Source organism: Pundamilia nyererei, unplaced genomic scaffold (assembly GCF_000239375.1).
Source record: "Pundamilia nyererei isolate P.nyererei 1_Seehausen unplaced genomic scaffold, PunNye1.0 scaffold00138, whole genome shotgun sequence".
In the NCBI taxonomy this organism is placed as follows: Eukaryota; Metazoa; Chordata; class Actinopteri; order Cichliformes; family Cichlidae; genus Pundamilia; species Pundamilia nyererei.
This window is the reverse complement of record NW_005187539.1, coordinates 1,129,239-1,146,692: the sequence shown is the minus strand read 5'-3', so window position 1 is coordinate 1,146,692 and position 17,454 is coordinate 1,129,239. Positions and strand designations below refer to the sequence as shown.

At 39.7% G+C, this 17,454-nt stretch overlaps 1 protein-coding gene across 12 annotated transcripts in view; it reads right to left on the bottom strand.

Annotated features, from left to right (window-relative positions):
* The window catches only part of syngap1b (synaptic Ras GTPase activating protein 1b), a 174,263-nt gene that overhangs the window by 41,739 nt on the left and 115,070 nt on the right, over positions 1-17,454 (bottom strand). For all 12 annotated transcript variants that reach the window (XM_005744047.1, XM_005744050.1, XM_005744044.1 and 9 more), the window contains 2 exons: positions 9,956-10,047; positions 5,116-5,237 (listed from right to left, as the gene is read on the bottom strand). In XM_005744047.1, the coding sequence (XP_005744104.1) occupies positions 5,116-5,237; positions 9,956-10,047 (214 nt within the window). The remainder of the gene's footprint in view (positions 1-5,115; positions 5,238-9,955; positions 10,048-17,454) is intronic.

The window sequence follows — 17,454 nt, the reverse complement described above, 5'->3', positions numbered from 1 at the left end:
ATTATGTAAACAGTGGATCCTTTGGAGAGGAAGAAAGTGAGAGTATGGATTAGAGGAATGAAAGAGAAAGGGAAAGGAGGAAGCGCAAGGGTCGGGATGGATGAAGGGATTGAGATGAGAGGAGGAGTGATGGAGGTAAAAAGGAGGTCTATGCAAGGTCTCAGTGGACAGACATAAAAGACGAAACACACACACACATGCATGCAGACACCTTGCAAATAGTCAGTGCATCACAACTGATGAACTACACACCTGGAAAAAAAAACTCAGGGATGAAAGACTAGGAACAAGGATACTGACATTGGGAAGGTGAGCTGAGCTTTGCTGTAGTGATCTAAAAGAGAACAAACCTGACAACAACCACTTTGCAAAGAAAAGCAACTGAACTGAAGCCACTTTTCAATTTCAAATACTAATTAAGCTCAAGACCCATTTCACTGAATTTGCTGCTTTTGTCTTTTATTAAACTGAACATAAAACAAAATGATTGTTGATCAATAAGGTTAGACAAACACTGGCAAAATACAAACTGAAGGCTAATAGTCAAACTGGGTTGTTTGACTCATAATTACTTATTAGCAATAAAACTTAAGCCTAAGCAACGGCTCTCTTCTTTCTTCCAGGTATGCCTCCCATTTCTATGAAACAACATTTATTATGTATTTATTGGTTTATTTTTCTAATTCTTAAGAGCAGGAAGGCAAATATTCTAAAGAGAAGTGCTTCTTTACAGACATTATATAGACATACACTAGATGCTTCATTGATTACTGCTATTTAAAGATGCATCAGCATATTGCAACTGCCATATTTTTACTGGGTCTTCTAATGTGTGTAACTCTATGCACTTGCCAGTTAAATATAGTCATAACTCAGTGAAGTTTGCACAGATATTCTGTGGAGTTTTGGCTTGTTACATATGCTACAACTGCATTTATTCTTGTTTAAGTTTAAAAATGCAAATTTTCATAACAAAACACTTATCTTGTGTTGACTGTAATCACAACAGTCCAGTAATATTATGTTAAAAAATGTTCTACAACTCTGCAGCTGCTTTTTGTGATGTTCTACTATAAAAAAAACAGTGTAAACAGTAAAAACTGAAAGGACTGCTCTCATAATTTTTGTAAATGTTGCTGTCCAGTCCTGCCAAGTTTTGATTTGAACCTAAAGCTACAGATGAGCCATGTAACTGCTTCTCCTCAGTGCTGATGTCCATGCTTAAACACAAAAATAGGTGAGTCTGGACAAGGGTTTACAACACTTAATGCTACTGCAACTACAAAATCAGCTACAAACTTATCAGTTATTGCACATTTTGCTTCTCACTCCTGATATATATGTAATAAATAAGTACTTAAGTAAATGCAGTAATAGGTAAAAACTGTAAAACAACCTTTCAACAGAAGTGTTTGTCCTTTTCTAGAAGCATTTCTTTCATTAAAACTTAAACTGAAAGAAAATCCTTGTATTTTATGCAGGGCTGGATCAGAATCCACAGTCAGACCAGCACCCACCCCAGAGGAGCATCTACATGCATATATGTACAGACAATTCTGAAAACATTTAGGGTAGATGTTGGCACAAGTAATGTGGGGTCATGTCAGCGTCTATTGCATCTTAACAGAGAACTTAATGATGGTTCTACAGAAAAAGGCAGCATGTCTCCAAAGATATTAGATTAAATCATTGGGAGGTATAATGTTTGAGATAAAATGTCATGCTATTTAAGAACTGCGATATTCTAGTGTGAAACAAAGAGACATCCCTTGTGCTACATCATGAATATTACTAATAAAAAAGTTTACAGGGTGTGGCTTCGGTAGTGCAAAGACTTCTTTTCTGTTTCCTGTTTTTGATGTTGAATAGATTTGTGTTTATAATTCTTTGGCAGACAAAAAAGCTATCTCATTACATTATTTAGGCTAAAGATACGCTAATGATGAAGACTTCCACAATTTGAAACCTCAAATATATTAAACAGCTTTAAGAAAAACAAACAAACAAAAAAAAAACAAACAACGTTTTTTTCCTGCAAGACAGAGTACCCTCTGCGACTACACAGAGTAATCCTATGGGGTACTTATGCTGAAAAATCTGAGTGGACTGAAAGATCTGTTAAGTTTGGCTTATTAGTGGGAAGAATACAAAAATTATGTGCAAATATGTGCATCGTTGCAGCTTTTAGAGCCTGTTTGGGAGCTCAGATGCATATTTATGCCTGCATGAAATCCAATCCATGCTGAAAAAAAAGGCAAGCCCTCCCTGGATAAACAAACGTAAAAAAAAAAAAAAAAAGCTGCAGATGTTCACCAGCACCCCTGACAGAAAACACTCAGAGCAAACCAGGAGCTGTGAAAGACGATGGATCAGCCACGAGGGCCTTGGCAAACAACCACGACTTCACATCGCTCTTGACTTTTTTGTCTGTTCAGTCTTCTCAAGTCAGCCGAGGATAATAGACATCCACAAGCTTCCCAAATGAATAAATCATGTGGAAACACACCTTGGCAGACACCTGGCTCTGCAAAGGTGTTAGCACTCTCCTGAGTGTGCTTTTGCCCTCTGTTTGGATTATACAACTGACCTTCACATTTGAAGTTTAAGTTTGCCCTGGGTCTAACTGTCCAGTGGAAGAATACAGAAAAAGTGAATGGACCAAATGAATGCTGAATCAGTCAGTTCATAGATGGTCATTCATTTTCTGTAAGTATTTTGATTTACTGTTCACTGGGGATGGATTTTAAATATTCAAAGAGTCTGTTATAATTAAAATCAAATGGTTTTGTAGATGCATTTTCTCTTGTTTTTATTGATGGCAGGTACTAGATAATGATACTAAATACTGCCAGAAGGTGGCATTAATGAAACGGGGAGTTTAAAAACATGTAAAACAGAGGAACACTTGACAAACTACCAGATGCTGGTTTTTAAAAACTTGCAGCACAGTAAGAGGAGATGATACTGTAAGCAAGAACTGGAGAAATGTGACAATGAAATTCACAGCTGCTAGAAAAGAGAGGAGGGTGAGTCCTGGGTGCAATCTTTGAGAACATTCGAATAGTTCCTGCTGAATACTGAACAGTATTTTTGCTCAACTCAGTTGCGCACATCAGGCTTTTCAGTTTAAAAAAATGCTGCTTGTCTCCATTTTATGTTTGCACTGAAATGTTTTTGAGATATTGTTTTGCTTTTGGACAAAACAAGCTAGAAGATGTCTGTCACAGTGGACTTTAGACACCTCCGAGAAGAAAGCAGAGCTTAATCTACGAAATTATCAGCAGTTATCATTAATGAAAATACAGAAATAGGTTGCAGCCCTTAGCTAAATGCTTTGGATCCTTGCTGTTTACAGGCTGCTTGAAATTAGGCTCAAAACCTTGCACAGTTCCTCATTTATGTTTCTCATATTTGACAAACTAAAAAAATCTGAAGATTTTTGCACTCGAACATCGGTCATGCAACTCCTGTGTTACTGTGTCTGAAGAATTCCAGCACTGCTGCAACTATGTAGATGATACAGAGGAGGTATAATTAAGCAAATCTCCCACTGACTCATTATGGTCTGTACAGCCGCCATATGGCTGTCTGCTGGTTGCTATGGTGAAGCGGGGGATGTTTTTTCATCGGCTCAGCAGAGAAATAGTGAGTGCTGAGTGCAAGCGACAATGCAGCGAGAGAGTAAAATAAACTTAGGACTGTGATAGACATATAAAGGATTACAGAGACGGAGATTAGGCCATACACAGAGAAAGCTGATGCCAAGATACAGATAGAAAGCCAGAGACTGAGCTACTGATAGTGATAGATAAAAAGATTAATAGAGGCAGAGATGACAAGATGGAAAAGAATCAAAAGATGAGATAAAAGATGATAAAGATAGAAATCCATGGAAGCATGCTGATATAGATAGACCCTAATAAATAAATAAATAAATAAAATCTCCCCTTCTAGGCCATCTCTGTGGGTAGAGGTGGCATTGCTTTCACACCAGGCTCCTATTTCTAGAGCGCTCCTTGGAACCACAGAGACCCAATAACTTTTGAGCAACTGGATCTGCTCTGGTAAGCCAAAACACTGACCCTTTAAATTGAATTTATTTTAGGGGATTAAGCGGCAGAGAGTGAAGTATAGCACGGATGTGTGATGAGACTTTTGTGCTGTATGGTTTAAAAAAGGTTTTCAAAAAACCCTGTGTGAGTCGTTAGCAGCAAATGCTCTCTGTCCGCAGCTTCAGGATGTCACAACAGAACTATGAGCTGACAAACTGGGTATGGTGGCAACATTTAGGGTATACAACCTCATGATACAACGTCATGATACAACGTCATGAATGCTGAAAAGAAAACTGACAAGCAGACTTGGTTTTGATGCACTGCCTTCAGGCTAGGACACTGCAGACTTGTCCACTCAGTACTGCTGTTTTGAATGAAACTGAGGGATGTAGCACACTCATACAGTAGTGACTTGACAAAAACAAGGTAGCCCTGCCCTAAAACTTACCATGCTTTTCCCATCTTTTTCAAAGATCACAGAACCAAAAGGGGCCATTTCCCTTTGATTTCTACACAACCAGACTTTTTTGCAACCACAGGAGACACCCACTGCTGGCTATTAGTAAGAATGTACTTCTGGAACAGCTTTTTTCATCAGTCACAACCATCCAGAGACTAAGATCTTGTCACCAGTCGACATGAAAGCTCAGTTTGACACACAAGTTGATATTTTCTCTCTGTGGCAGTTTGAGAGGCACGATGAGACAGATCTAAAGATGCAGTGCTCAACATTTTCCAAAGAATAATATGCTATAATCTTGCATTTAAGATGATATATCTTGAGATTCTAGTAAACACACGTCCTTTCTAAGCCAAAATCTAATGTGCATTTTTGCCAGACTGACAGAGACTCTCAGTCAGTGTGCAACATGGTCACTAACTGTGCTATCACCGATTATTTAAAAGTAGATACAAAAACAAATAGTGATGTCATGATGGCATCCAAAAAGACAAACAGAATTCATGCATCTGTAAATGCAACAGCAAAATGCAGGACCAAACACAGCCTGTCAGTCCACAAACATCGCATGAAAACGCTCACACACGCTGACTCACTAACCTGTCTTGGTCGGCACTGCGGAAGCGGGGGAGGATCATGTGGCGGAAACTGCTAGTTCGGTCCAGTTTGGGCTGACTCTTGGCCCTCTTGATTGAGCCCTTCAACCTTCTACTGAGGAAACTCTGGAGCGTGGCGGAGGAGGAGAGCGACGACGAAGGCAGACAGATGGAGTGGGAGAGGGAGGAGGAAGTGTGTGGCGCGAAGTTACAGAGACAAAGAAGTGGTTGCCGTGAATCGGAAAAGATGAGAGATTGAGCGGTGATGAGAGGTCGATGTGGTTGGATAGGACAGGAAAGTATGGTATGAATGCGGATGATTTCCGTCATGTCAGCATGGTTTATAACAGATGTATTTGTGTGACGGCAAAATCAAATCGAGAGACAAACACAAATGAAAGACACGATGCATGATGGGGAGAGCACAAGGTACATTTATTATCAACGAGGAATCAACTTGCTACAGAAAATTGCAATGTTGTAACAGATCCTGTGGTGGGCAGTGGTGAACCATTCAGTCCATAAGAACAGCAGAGTCTCACAGTTTGTCCTAAATGAGCTTCCTGGCACGATACAATCAAATATCAGAGAACTGGAACGAGGAATTGTTCATTGATAAGTGTTCGGTACATATTTTACATTTCATTTACAATTATTTTTTGTCTTTCTGGCTGGAAGTGGTTCCATTTTTTGTATATCAGCATAACACTTAAAAACCACCACCCACCAGATTTTGTATCAACAAACTGCATACTGAACCCAGGATCAGAATCTCGTCTACAAGGAGTGTGAGTGTGCAGTTTCCTGTCAATGTGATGGTCATAGAACTAAAAAAAGATGGGACTTTACTTAAGCTTAAAGAAAATGAAGACATTATAGAACTAACAGCAAAATCATTTTACAATTAGTAATCTGTATCAAACCTTTTGAAAACAAAATATATGTTTTCTCTGTTTTTAAACCATATATTGTAAATAAACTGTTTTTGGTCGAGACTGTTGGTAATGCAAACAAGCTAGTGAATGAAGTCCCCTTGGACGATTATATCACTTTTTAAAACATTTGTAGACTTCCTGATTTCACACCCTGTGTTTGCAGACCTCAGATGTTAACGTTACACTCATTCCTGTAATAGTAAATTTAAATGTCCCCAAATATGCATGAAATATCATTACATGCTTTTTCTTCCACTGTCCCCTGAAGACGCTTTGCCCATTCAGCTTTTAGGTGCATCCTGAAGTGCTATCATTTCTATACCTACAGCATAACGACATTACTCAGTGGGAGAATGACTGGAGGGAAATGACACCTTGTCATGTGGCATGAGTCATATGGCTTTGAAGCCTGTCTTGAGGATGTGACTAAAGACTTGGCTCCATCTGCTGGTTCCAACCTAATAGTCTGCATGACTAAATCTGATTTGATTAGCCGCTCCGTCTGACACGTTAAGTCTCAAAAAGTAGAAAGTCTTTAATTCAAAGAGTGAGAGAAAATCCCGAAAGCACAATAAAGCACAATAAAGAGAGCTAAGAGGAGGCCCGCGCTTTAGCTTCTGTGGCTGTGTTTGCTGTTCTGCACTTTGTTACTGGCTCAGCTTTGGGTTCATTCCAGGTTACTGGTGTCGTTTAGTGTTCCAGCTCATTTGCTGCTGCGCATGTTTAATAGCTGTGTGTAATTAGTTATTAATTTTTTAAAACACTAATTGTCAAACATGAAATGAAATTCTGTCTGAGTTGAACAATATGCTCAAAATGGCGACTGATGTCTTAGCAGGAGATTTATTCTGATGCTTACTTTAGCGTTAATGCTATTTTACACTTGTTACAGCTTGGGGATGATTGATGCTAAATTATATTAAATTACCCAATTTATCGGTTTTGTTAGTTTCCTGCGCAACAATAAATGTAATAAGTCCACATTTTTTGCATCTCTAGAACAGATGTGGCAAGTTCAAAGTCAGCATGACCCACGGAGTCATGGAACACAGCAGCATTTAGAGAGAACAAGACAGACTGAACTAAACTGGAATTATCTGTTAAGCAGGCACTTGTCCCCAGGCTAAGTATGTTTTGCCTTAGGTAAGACGTTGCCGTGGGAAAGCATTCTTATACTGCCATTCTGTCACATGCTGCTGGCTTCACAGAGATGCACACAAGGTCTCCCATGGCATCTGTGCCTTGACATGATGGTCAGGGTAATTTGTAGATGCTGAGAGGTAATGATCCTCTTCTAAAGAGGAACAAAGTTTGGAGGGGAAGCCGGAAAGCTGGAGTGGTGGTGGAACAACAGAAGAGGGTTGTGGCTTGTGTCCCATTTGCAACTCGATTTACTTGCTTTTTACTTTCACTTTCAGATGCTGGTTATTAGTGTTTAGGAAAAAAATGTGGCTTGAGTTAAATATGCTTTACCAGTGTGTTTAAATGTGACAGTAAAAAGGTTCAGGATTTGATGGTTCAGGAGAGAGAATGGTCTGGCCTTCAAGACTGACGCCAGGGATCAAAAGCCTCCTGTAAAGCAGTACTACCAGAGCTTTAATGCAAGACTGTCCCGTGCTTGGCTGCACTTCTGATGAGCAGAATTTGTACTGATAAGAATTTGTGCCTATTTTTAAGGGATACAGTAACAGTTCTGCTAGATTTAATTGCAATAATGATTTTTTTTCCTCCAGGTTTCAAGTGACTTGCATTAAACAAAGTGTGAGTTAAAAATCAGAATGACCTTTTTTGTCACTGCTGAAAAGTTTTGTTTGAATCTTGTGTTTCCAATATGGCATTTATCCTGTCCCTCAGGACTGCTTATCACATCACATAGGATGAAATATTGATACAACAAACACTCATCTCAGCCACTATGAAAAAAATGATGAAATAGAAAAAAACTCTGATCAAGCCCAACTGAGCCTTTACATTTCCTGTAATGGACTATCTTGCTTCTGTAATTTCCAAGTCAGTGGCGGCTATTTTTCATACTGCAGCAGTGAATGGGCAGCAAATAGTTTCCTGTGATGGGAGGAAAACACATCCTGCCGTTCCCAGCTACAGTAACGGTGTGCAAACACCAGCAGAAATAATGGAAAAGGAGATGGGCAACATAGACTGCTGGCACAAACTTAATAAGACACCAGTCAATCCTCTAAGCCCCTTCGCGTTAACATTTGATACCTTGTGATTGAGTTTCTGTTGCCATTAATGAAACAAAAACAGATTATTTGTGCCCGCAGACACAAAATGTTTCGTGTGTCAGCTGCCTGCTTCTTCTCTGACAGACATCGTGTCTGGTTTAAAAAGAGTCACGATGATCCCAGAAATAATAGTGACACAACCTTTTTATGCTGCTCATCTTCATTTGACTTTAATGAATCATAGCAGGCATCTGGTGCATTTTAGCCTATTTACTACGAGTCACATTTACTTTATATCACATTTGCAATGTTTCAGCTCTTTGAAAAACCAGAGCATTTTCTTCTTATTAGTGGATATAGTCTCAGACCCTTGGTACAGATGACATTTAGACTGAGTAGTGTATTTTATTGCAATCTAGTTTTTTAAAAGTATTTAAAAAGCATTCTCTTCTCCTTGATCTCCTTGGCCTTTGCCTGCTGCAGTTTCTGGATTTATTCATTTAATGTTTACTAATTAATAACAGTTTTAGTTTTGTGAACTGCCTTTGTAGGTCGAATGCAATCTGGAATTTAAATGCATTCCTCTCAGTTTTTCTAAAGACAAACAAAGAACTTAAAAGCCCACATAAAATAACAGAAGCCATTATAAAAGCACAAACAGATTAAACATAAATGTAATGCTAAAAATGAAATAACTCATTTAGAATGATTATTAGAAACATGATTCATTTTCTTATTTTTTTTGTATTGCCTTCTTTTTTTGTATATTTTCATCCATTTATCATCCAGCAGTTTTTTTCCTGCTGGGGAGTCTTGGCTTGTCTCATGCCCTGTAAAATATTCATGAAATTCAATTATTTTATATCCTTAATAATGCTCATGCAAACAAACAAATTAACAAATTGCTGTGCATGTCTTTTAAAATCTGATCTGTACTTAGGCTAATCTCTATTATTGCACAACGATGAAGTAACTTTGACAAACATTAATGCTGATGAATAGGTCCATTAAAGCATTAGTCAGACAATTGATTTTCATATTTTTGCAATAAGAATGGAGAATAATGCCCATCTGGAATGATGTGAATATAAATATAACATTAGACAAAATATATACCTTCAATTTCAAAATACTTAGTTAAAAGCTTTTAAACAAACTGGTGTTAAGCTTTTAAATGTGCGCCTGCTAGCAATAACAGCAGCCTAATTGTGTGAACGTGTTTCTTTCATGCACATTCCTAGCTGTCGGGCCAAAAGCCGCCTGTATGAGTGTGGGTGTAGCATGCAAAAATAGCCAGTGTCTCTGCTTCAGCCATGTTTGTGTCACATACCTCAACAGGGGGCAGTGGTGCAATATATGCTCCTCCCGCCACTGGACTCGAACCGGCAGCCCTCCAGTCTCCGCCCCAGTACAAGAAGGGGGGGGAGGAGGAGGAGGCGGCAGGCGAGTGAGGCAGGGTGAAGGACAGGGAGGGGGAGAGGGGCAGCGAGCGGGGCAAGGGGGGCGTGCCGGAACCTTTCTTGAAGCCCTTTTGCTGCTGCGGCTGCTGCTGGCAAAAGGCGAGGGAGGGGGAGACGGCCAGGGAGAGAGGGTAAGGGTGAGGCGGGGTGCCGCTGGCCCGACGGCCACAGGTGTGCGGTGGACCCAGGGCGGGAGGAGGGAGGAGGGACAGCGAGAGGGATGGAGGCAGCGAGCGAGGCCGGGAACAGTGGGGGTTACTCACGGATTGTCGGAAGGGTTGAAGGGGGGCAGTGGGAGGGACCTCCATGCTGGGCTGCTTCCCGGTGGCTATGCTCTTCCGCCGGGCGCGATGATCTGCGAAAAGGAGAGGAGGTCATTGGGTAAGACACTATTATACATCCGTGGAAGGAAAACATCAATGGTAATATGAGGCCAGGACACAAAAATTGCAGTGCAGGACACAGGTAGAGCCAGAGGATGTGGACAAAGTAATGTGGAAATAAACAGCTGCGGGACAGCCGATATTGACATTCTGCCTGAAGGAACCAAAGAATATGAGAGCTCGATAGAGGTCAAAGGTGAGCGAGACAGAAATAAAACCATGCAAGGTCACACCCATTCACCAGCATCACTGCAGATTCTGCCGCTACACAGAAACTCTTATGCACTTTCATCTGTTGAGAGTGTGGGGGCTGACAAAGTGGAGAGATAGATTTTCTGTCTGGTTGTCAGCTGAGGCAAATGTTAACAGTCTGAATGTTGAGGGGAGGAACTGGGAGATGCATGGGTAGAGAGGCGCGAGCATTAAACAAACAAAACACTTATCGACTTCCGTCTCTGAGTCAGTACATAATGCAGCAAATTGTCCAGTAAAGAAATAAAGTTCTGTCCTACACTTGATGGATGATGGAGAGAGTGTGGATGCACACAGAGAGGAGCAAAAACAAAACACAGGAGGCCAACTAACGGATCAAAAAAACAACAACAGAAAAAAATTTAAAAATTTACTCAAAAATTCACTGACTGTGAATTTAAAGTATTGCCTACTTTGATCTTTGTGTCTTTCACTTTTGTCCTCCCACCAAATGCTAATTCTATCTCTGTGTCTCTGCACCAAATGTCTGCACTCTCAATGGGACTTCACAGGATATAATTACATATACACAGTTTTAATTAATTGCTTTTACCTACAAATCAATAAATTGTAGATTCATAAGATACATGGAGGATTTTGTTAATTACGTACAAACCCTTTCTTCCAGTGGAAAAAGAAATGATTAAAACCTCATTTTTATTAAGCTTCGTGTGGCTTTCCAAAACTGAGATAATAGTTTACATTTTCAAACAGCTGTTTGTTGGTTTATATGTCAATAGGGCTGCCACAAACGATTATTATGTCACAGATTATTTTTGCAACTAGTCAACAAATCAGATCATGGACATAAAACGTGCAGCTTATTGCACCAGCAGCATCTGCTCTTATATAACTATCATTAGCTTACAGCTTGAAGTGTTTAAGGTATGTGCTAACTGAACTTTGCAGATTATCTCGGTGGAGTTTAATAAACTTCGCCATCTGCTCCTCGCTTGCTAATACGTAGCATGACACTGGAGAAAATTCTCGACCACCTCACACTTGTGTTTAATGAGTTTACTGTTTAACGTTTATTCAGCTGTGTGAAAACTATAACTTTAATCTTAGCCAAACTGATTTACTCAAGAACAAATAAAACACTGAAAAAAGCCAAACAATAATATTTTTAAGTTATCTAAGTGACTTGTATATCATGTTTAACCTGAGTAGCAAAAGACCGCGGGGGGTTTGAAAACGATGTGCTGGGAGTTCGCTGTTCTCGCTGACCTCCCGGTGAGCTATTGAGCTAGTGGCTAACAGACGTTTCCGAAAACATCGGCGCACTTTTGCAAATATGTGATGTCTTGATAAATCGAGCAGATATTGCCTCGCCTGAAATTAGCTTAAAAGTTTATTTTGTGACCAAGAAAGAGTATTATTAAAACTAAGTAGCTGCCGCCATTGTTGGAAAATGGAATTGGCTCGGCCGCGCTATGAATTCTGGGCCACGGACACACCCGACTCTGGGGAAAAGGAGGACGCATTTATTGGATGCATTTATTGGACGAGTCTTTGAATTTGGACAATTGCTGTAATGTAATCGGCCTACAAATGCGGCTTCTTCTTTGGCGTTTAACGGCAGCTGGCATCCTTGCGTCTTTCAGGATCTTACTAAGCTTCAAACGACCCATCGACTATTAGTGACTATCAAAATCGTTGACAACTAATAGTCTTCGACGATTTTGATAGTTGATGTAATCGTGACTAGTCGACTAATCGTGGCAGCCCTATAGGCCAATAAAGATTTACAGGAAGAAATCTGCGACACAAGTAAATAAATAAAATCTCCTAAGAGTTAAAGAAGTGACAAGCATCTATATATAATAACGTCAATGAATAAAAGACAGGTGAGAGTATTGTAAGGATGTGTAGTACTCACTTATAATTCTGCCTTGAAATTTCTGTGCACTCATTTCTAATTTATACAATTTTGTTTACAACATACCACACAGCTGAATACTGCTGAATACTAGAAAAGTATATTTTTCAGTTGCATGAATGGAGGGAAAAAGCACCATTACAATATGCCAACTAACACATAGCAACTTTTGCTGCTCTAACAGCAGAAACCGGCTAACGATGGTTAGCTAAGTATCTTCATAAACTGTACCAAAAGCTAAACCTTTCTAGCAACAGAAAAAAGAATGACTTCTTAACAAATTCAACACAGTTGTAGCGACCTTTCTGTGTTCACTAAGGTAGAGGCATGTTAGAGGCACAACAAGACTTGTTGCAATGCTAACATGCTTACCAGTTATCATCTTAGCTTATGCTAATTAACAGTAAACACAAAGTGCAGCAGAGGCTGTCATTAGTTTGGCAAATCTGATGGTGGTACAAAAGGAAAGCAGTCTCACTGTCTGTCTACATATAGGCTAAAACTGGCGTGCACTTTTATCAGCCTTAATAGCTGCCATGTGCCTATTGACAAGTAGCCACTATTTATCTGTTGTGTCACATCAGTTCTTTGCTGAGTAAAAAAATATTGTAAGAAAGAGAAGAAAGACTTATGCGGAAAATAACAACCAGATCAAAACACCACTGATATCAGGACTAGCTGGAGGACAAATTATTTTCAATTTGATATGGCGATGAAGGCAAACAGTAAGGGGCGGGGATTAATCAATATATATATTATATTGCCAAAATTATTTACTTACTCATCCAAATCATCACTCTATGACTTCAGGTGTACACAATCAAGCACCTAGTCATGCAGACTGCTTCTACAAACATTTGTGACAGAACGGGTCATTCTCAGGTACCATGACGAGACGCATGGATTTCTTCCCTACTAAATATTCCACAGTCAACTGTTAGAAGTATTATAACAAAGGTGGAACAACAGCAACTCAGACATGAAGTGAAAATAACAGAGCGTGGTCAGCAGATGCTGCACACAGATCCCCAACTTTTTGCAGCCTTAGTCACTATAGGCTTCCAAAAACTACGTGCAGAGAGCTTCATGGAATGAAGTTTTCATGGCTGAGCAGCTGGATCCAAGCCTTACATGACCAAGTGCAATGCAAAGGATGCAGTGGTATAAAGCTCGCTGCCACTGGACTCTAGAGCAGTGTTCTCTGGAGTGACAAATCATGCTTCTCCATCTGACAGTTAAATGGACACGTCTGGGTTTGGCGATTGCTAGTTCAGCGGTACTTGTCTGACTGCATTGTGCTAAGTGTAGTTTTGTTTGGTGTGAAAGAACTTTACTGGCCTGCACAGAGTCCTAACCTTAACCCGATAGAATACCTATGGGATGAATTAGAGTGGAGAGTGTGAAGCAGGTGCTGTAGGTGCATAAATCATTTTAGCTCGTTTTTATCTGACATAGAATCAAACTTTCAGGAGATTTGGTAACTCAGGGGACCTTAAGCTGTGCCCACACTGGAAGTGTTTCGCTTTGAAACTGACATCTGGTCACTTGCTGACATTCCAGGCTCTGGTCGCCAAGGTAACCTTCTAGGTCAAGTGTCAATCAACGTGGCAGTCGGTAACCCCTTCAATTGCTTGTCTAGTAGTTAAGGAAGGTTTATTCCAGGTCCCGCCCACTTCCCGTTGCCAGGAGTTATTTCGCCTATAGTTGCTTGAAAAATCTAAAAATGTCAGTTTCAGTGGTTTTTGGTCACCATGGCGCTGCCAATCACTTGCAATATAGACGCAGCTTAAGATTGGTTGGTCGACTCCTGACGATGAAAGTGCAGAGACAGAGATTGCAGATATTATGGTAATATTAGACATTACCATCTGCAGAGCCAAACCACTGAGATGGCTGAAAAGATTTTAATAAAATCCAGAGCCACGGTAAATATGTAGTTACCACAAGCTACCATGTTTCATCATTCTTAGAAAAGGATCACCATACCAAACCTGCTTAAATCATCACTTTTACTATGCCAAAAACTCATCAGGAAGATGCCTATGAAAGCCTACTTTAATCCTGTTTTAATCAGACATTCTTTGTCCAGTTTTTCCCTTTACTTTCAGCACGGCCCTCTGAAAAGACCTGCAACACGCTAAATGTGATGAATGTGATACAGGTAATAAATTGGTTATATGTGTTGAAATTTCTGGTATTGTTTTCCTGTATTTCAGCCCATCTCACATCTTTTCACATTGATCATGCTGGTATCTGTGCTCTTTCCTTGCTTTCTCCTTCTCTCAGCCTCTTCTGTCACACTCAGACACACACACGCCTCCTCTCTCCCACGCAGCTATTTTACATAATTCAAATAGTGCATTTACCCTGCTACCTCTCCTCAGCCCTTGATCTTTCTCTCTTTCTTTCACCTCCTTGCACCCTCTTGTTCCCTCCCCTTCAGATATGTGCATCATGTAGATGCCCTCCATTTTCTTCATACTTACCTTTATCTGGATTCCTCTTTTATCCTCATCGGCCCTCTGCTCTCATTCTCTGTCATTTACCTGTCCAAATGGCAATCCTTTCACTGTGAGCCTGCCCCTCTTTCTGCCTGCAGTGTTCTCCTACCCACACAAGGTGGGAAAAATAAATGACCATCACGGAGTTTGTCGGAAAACGCACCAAGATCCCCTTCCCCCCAAAATGTACACCTTCAAAATTTACCACCTGTAGGCTGGATGACAGGCAAGTGGAGGAGTCTTAAATCTGTCACGGAAGAAGAGAAAAATCTACAATAAAATGTGACACTTCTGACAGCTGATCATAATTATATAAAAAGTTATTTTGATGGTTATATAACAGCAAACCTTTTTTCAACTGAATAAAATGAAACTGGAGCTTTTACGGAGACTAAAATGAATGAAAGAAAGTAAAGTTTTTTGGTATCTGGTTCTCCTTGATGAATTTAAAGATACTGAAACTATTCCAGGACGTGATCTACTTTAGCTTTCGAGATACTGAATGAGTTCATGAACTTGAAAAGAGTTCTTCAGCTATCTTGTGAAGGAGCCATGGCTCTCTCTCAGTATCACTCACAGTTTCTTAGGTGTTTGTTACTCTGCAAGAGGTGTTAATTATTGGAAATTATCAGGGGTGATGCCCTGTAAATCTGCAAGTTATACTATCAACATTTATGTATCACGACTGCGCCAAACGCAATTAAAAGATCGTAGAACAGGCAGCTTATTGATCCAATTCAGAATTTATCTTTTCCCAAACTAATTAGTGTAACCAGGAGGAGCAGACTGTGCAAATAAGAGAATGGTGATTTAGGATTCAACTGGCAGCAGTATTATGACAGCAAAAACAAAGTTTGGACTGTTTCTGTGGGTTTAGACAGTGAGATCACAAAAACAAGCAGCCTGTGAGTTGGTGTACTATCATAACCCTTAAAGTGTGTGTCTGTGTGTGTGTTTTAAGACATTTTGTCCTTTTGGTGCCAGTTTGGAGCCACACAGAGCATGTGTTTTATTACATCCTCCACTGAAGGGTTTTATTCAGGGCAGAAGTCTTTGTCTGCTTTTGGTAGCTGCAGCTGTCATTTTAACCCATGAGAACACCAGTTTTCTATGTTCTAAAGTTTATGTCTTGTGCTTACTGCTGCCGTCCTAACCAGTGATGTGGATCATCAGTGGAAAAACATCAAGTCTAATCTTGTTTTGTCAGCTGGATCAAATGCACCTTTTTATCTTTTTGCTGGATCACTGTGCACAGGTCAACGTCACAGTACATGCAACGGGATAAAACTCTCACATATGCAGTCTTATTTTATAACAATTAGCTAACTGCAAAACTGAGTGAGGAAAAATCTGATGAAATCACAGTCCAGAGTTACTCTCAGCTCCGGTAGCGATTGGTGTTAGCAAAGCAAACAGAACAACCAAAAATGATGCCAATGTAGAAGTGCAAAAATCCGTTCCAGAAATGGCCACTTCAAAGGCTACAAAGGCAACCCAATCGCCGTGTAAAATTCAACAACTTTAAGCAAAAATGAGCAGAGAAATAAAAACTGTTAAAATTAACTGATGGGTGGCTGCCATTTCACTTGTTCAGTGTTAATTTGTATTAATAGACACTGTAAAAATGGGATTCTAAGTTTGGGTTAATCTCTGCAAAATCAGTGAGCCAGTATATGACTGAGGACAGCACAAAAACATGCGCACAAACACATGGTTCATGTTGGTTTTTATCTTTTCTCAAAGTTACCGCTTGTGACAGCCATTGTTATTATTAACTAGCTGTACTTGTCAGGTTTTCTTTTTTGTGTGTGTAATATACCACAGAAGTCTAACCAAAATTTATGAGCCATCTTATTAATGAAATTAACCAACCGTACAGTCTGTCTAAATATTCTTATGTCCATATTCAAAAACAAACAAACCAACAAACACAATGATGGCAGTCAAAATGGCAGAGTAAAGGCTTCAAAAAAGTATGCAACAAATGAATGATGACACGATGACCATGTCAGTTTATTGTTTAGACCATATGTGAGACCATTTCATCTCTTGATGCCTGGTGTGTCTTGCAGCCATATGTGACTAAGGCTCTCTGGTATGATAAGACCTTTTTACCGAGCTACTACTGAGACTTGTCCCTATTTTTTTACATTAACTACGATGCTGTGATTTCACATCTTAAACTCTAAACTAGATCTAAATCTTTGTTTTGTTACATACTCAAAAAGTTTAACAAAAGCAAAAAAAAAAACCCCAAAAAAACATAACCACTTTACAAGTTTAAAGCGGTAATAAGATATGAAATACCTTGCTTTTTATTATTTAAAAAAGATCTGACTTGGAGCACTTCTCATTATATTAGAAACTGCTGAGCAAGAATCCCATGTGCCATGCAAGCATTTACTTTCTATGTCCAAAGAGACTCCGGAGCAGTGTTGCGATTTAAATGCAGTTTGACCTCCAAAACATGATCTTTTTCCAGGCTTTCCCCAGTGTGAGCACTCTGTCTGCTTTTATTCTTATTTATACACACATACAGAAAAAATCTGAATGGGGAATACTAATCCCTTTCTTGTAATTTGCAGAATTGGTCACAGAGGGCAGATTACAGCTGACTTATAGTACACAGTATATAAATCATGACTGCAATTTAAAGATGCCCCGGTCTGCAACACAATGCCTTAGAGAGGGTATAAGTAGCCAGTTTTAAAGTCCTGCTTGTTCATGTAGCAGGACACTACACTACA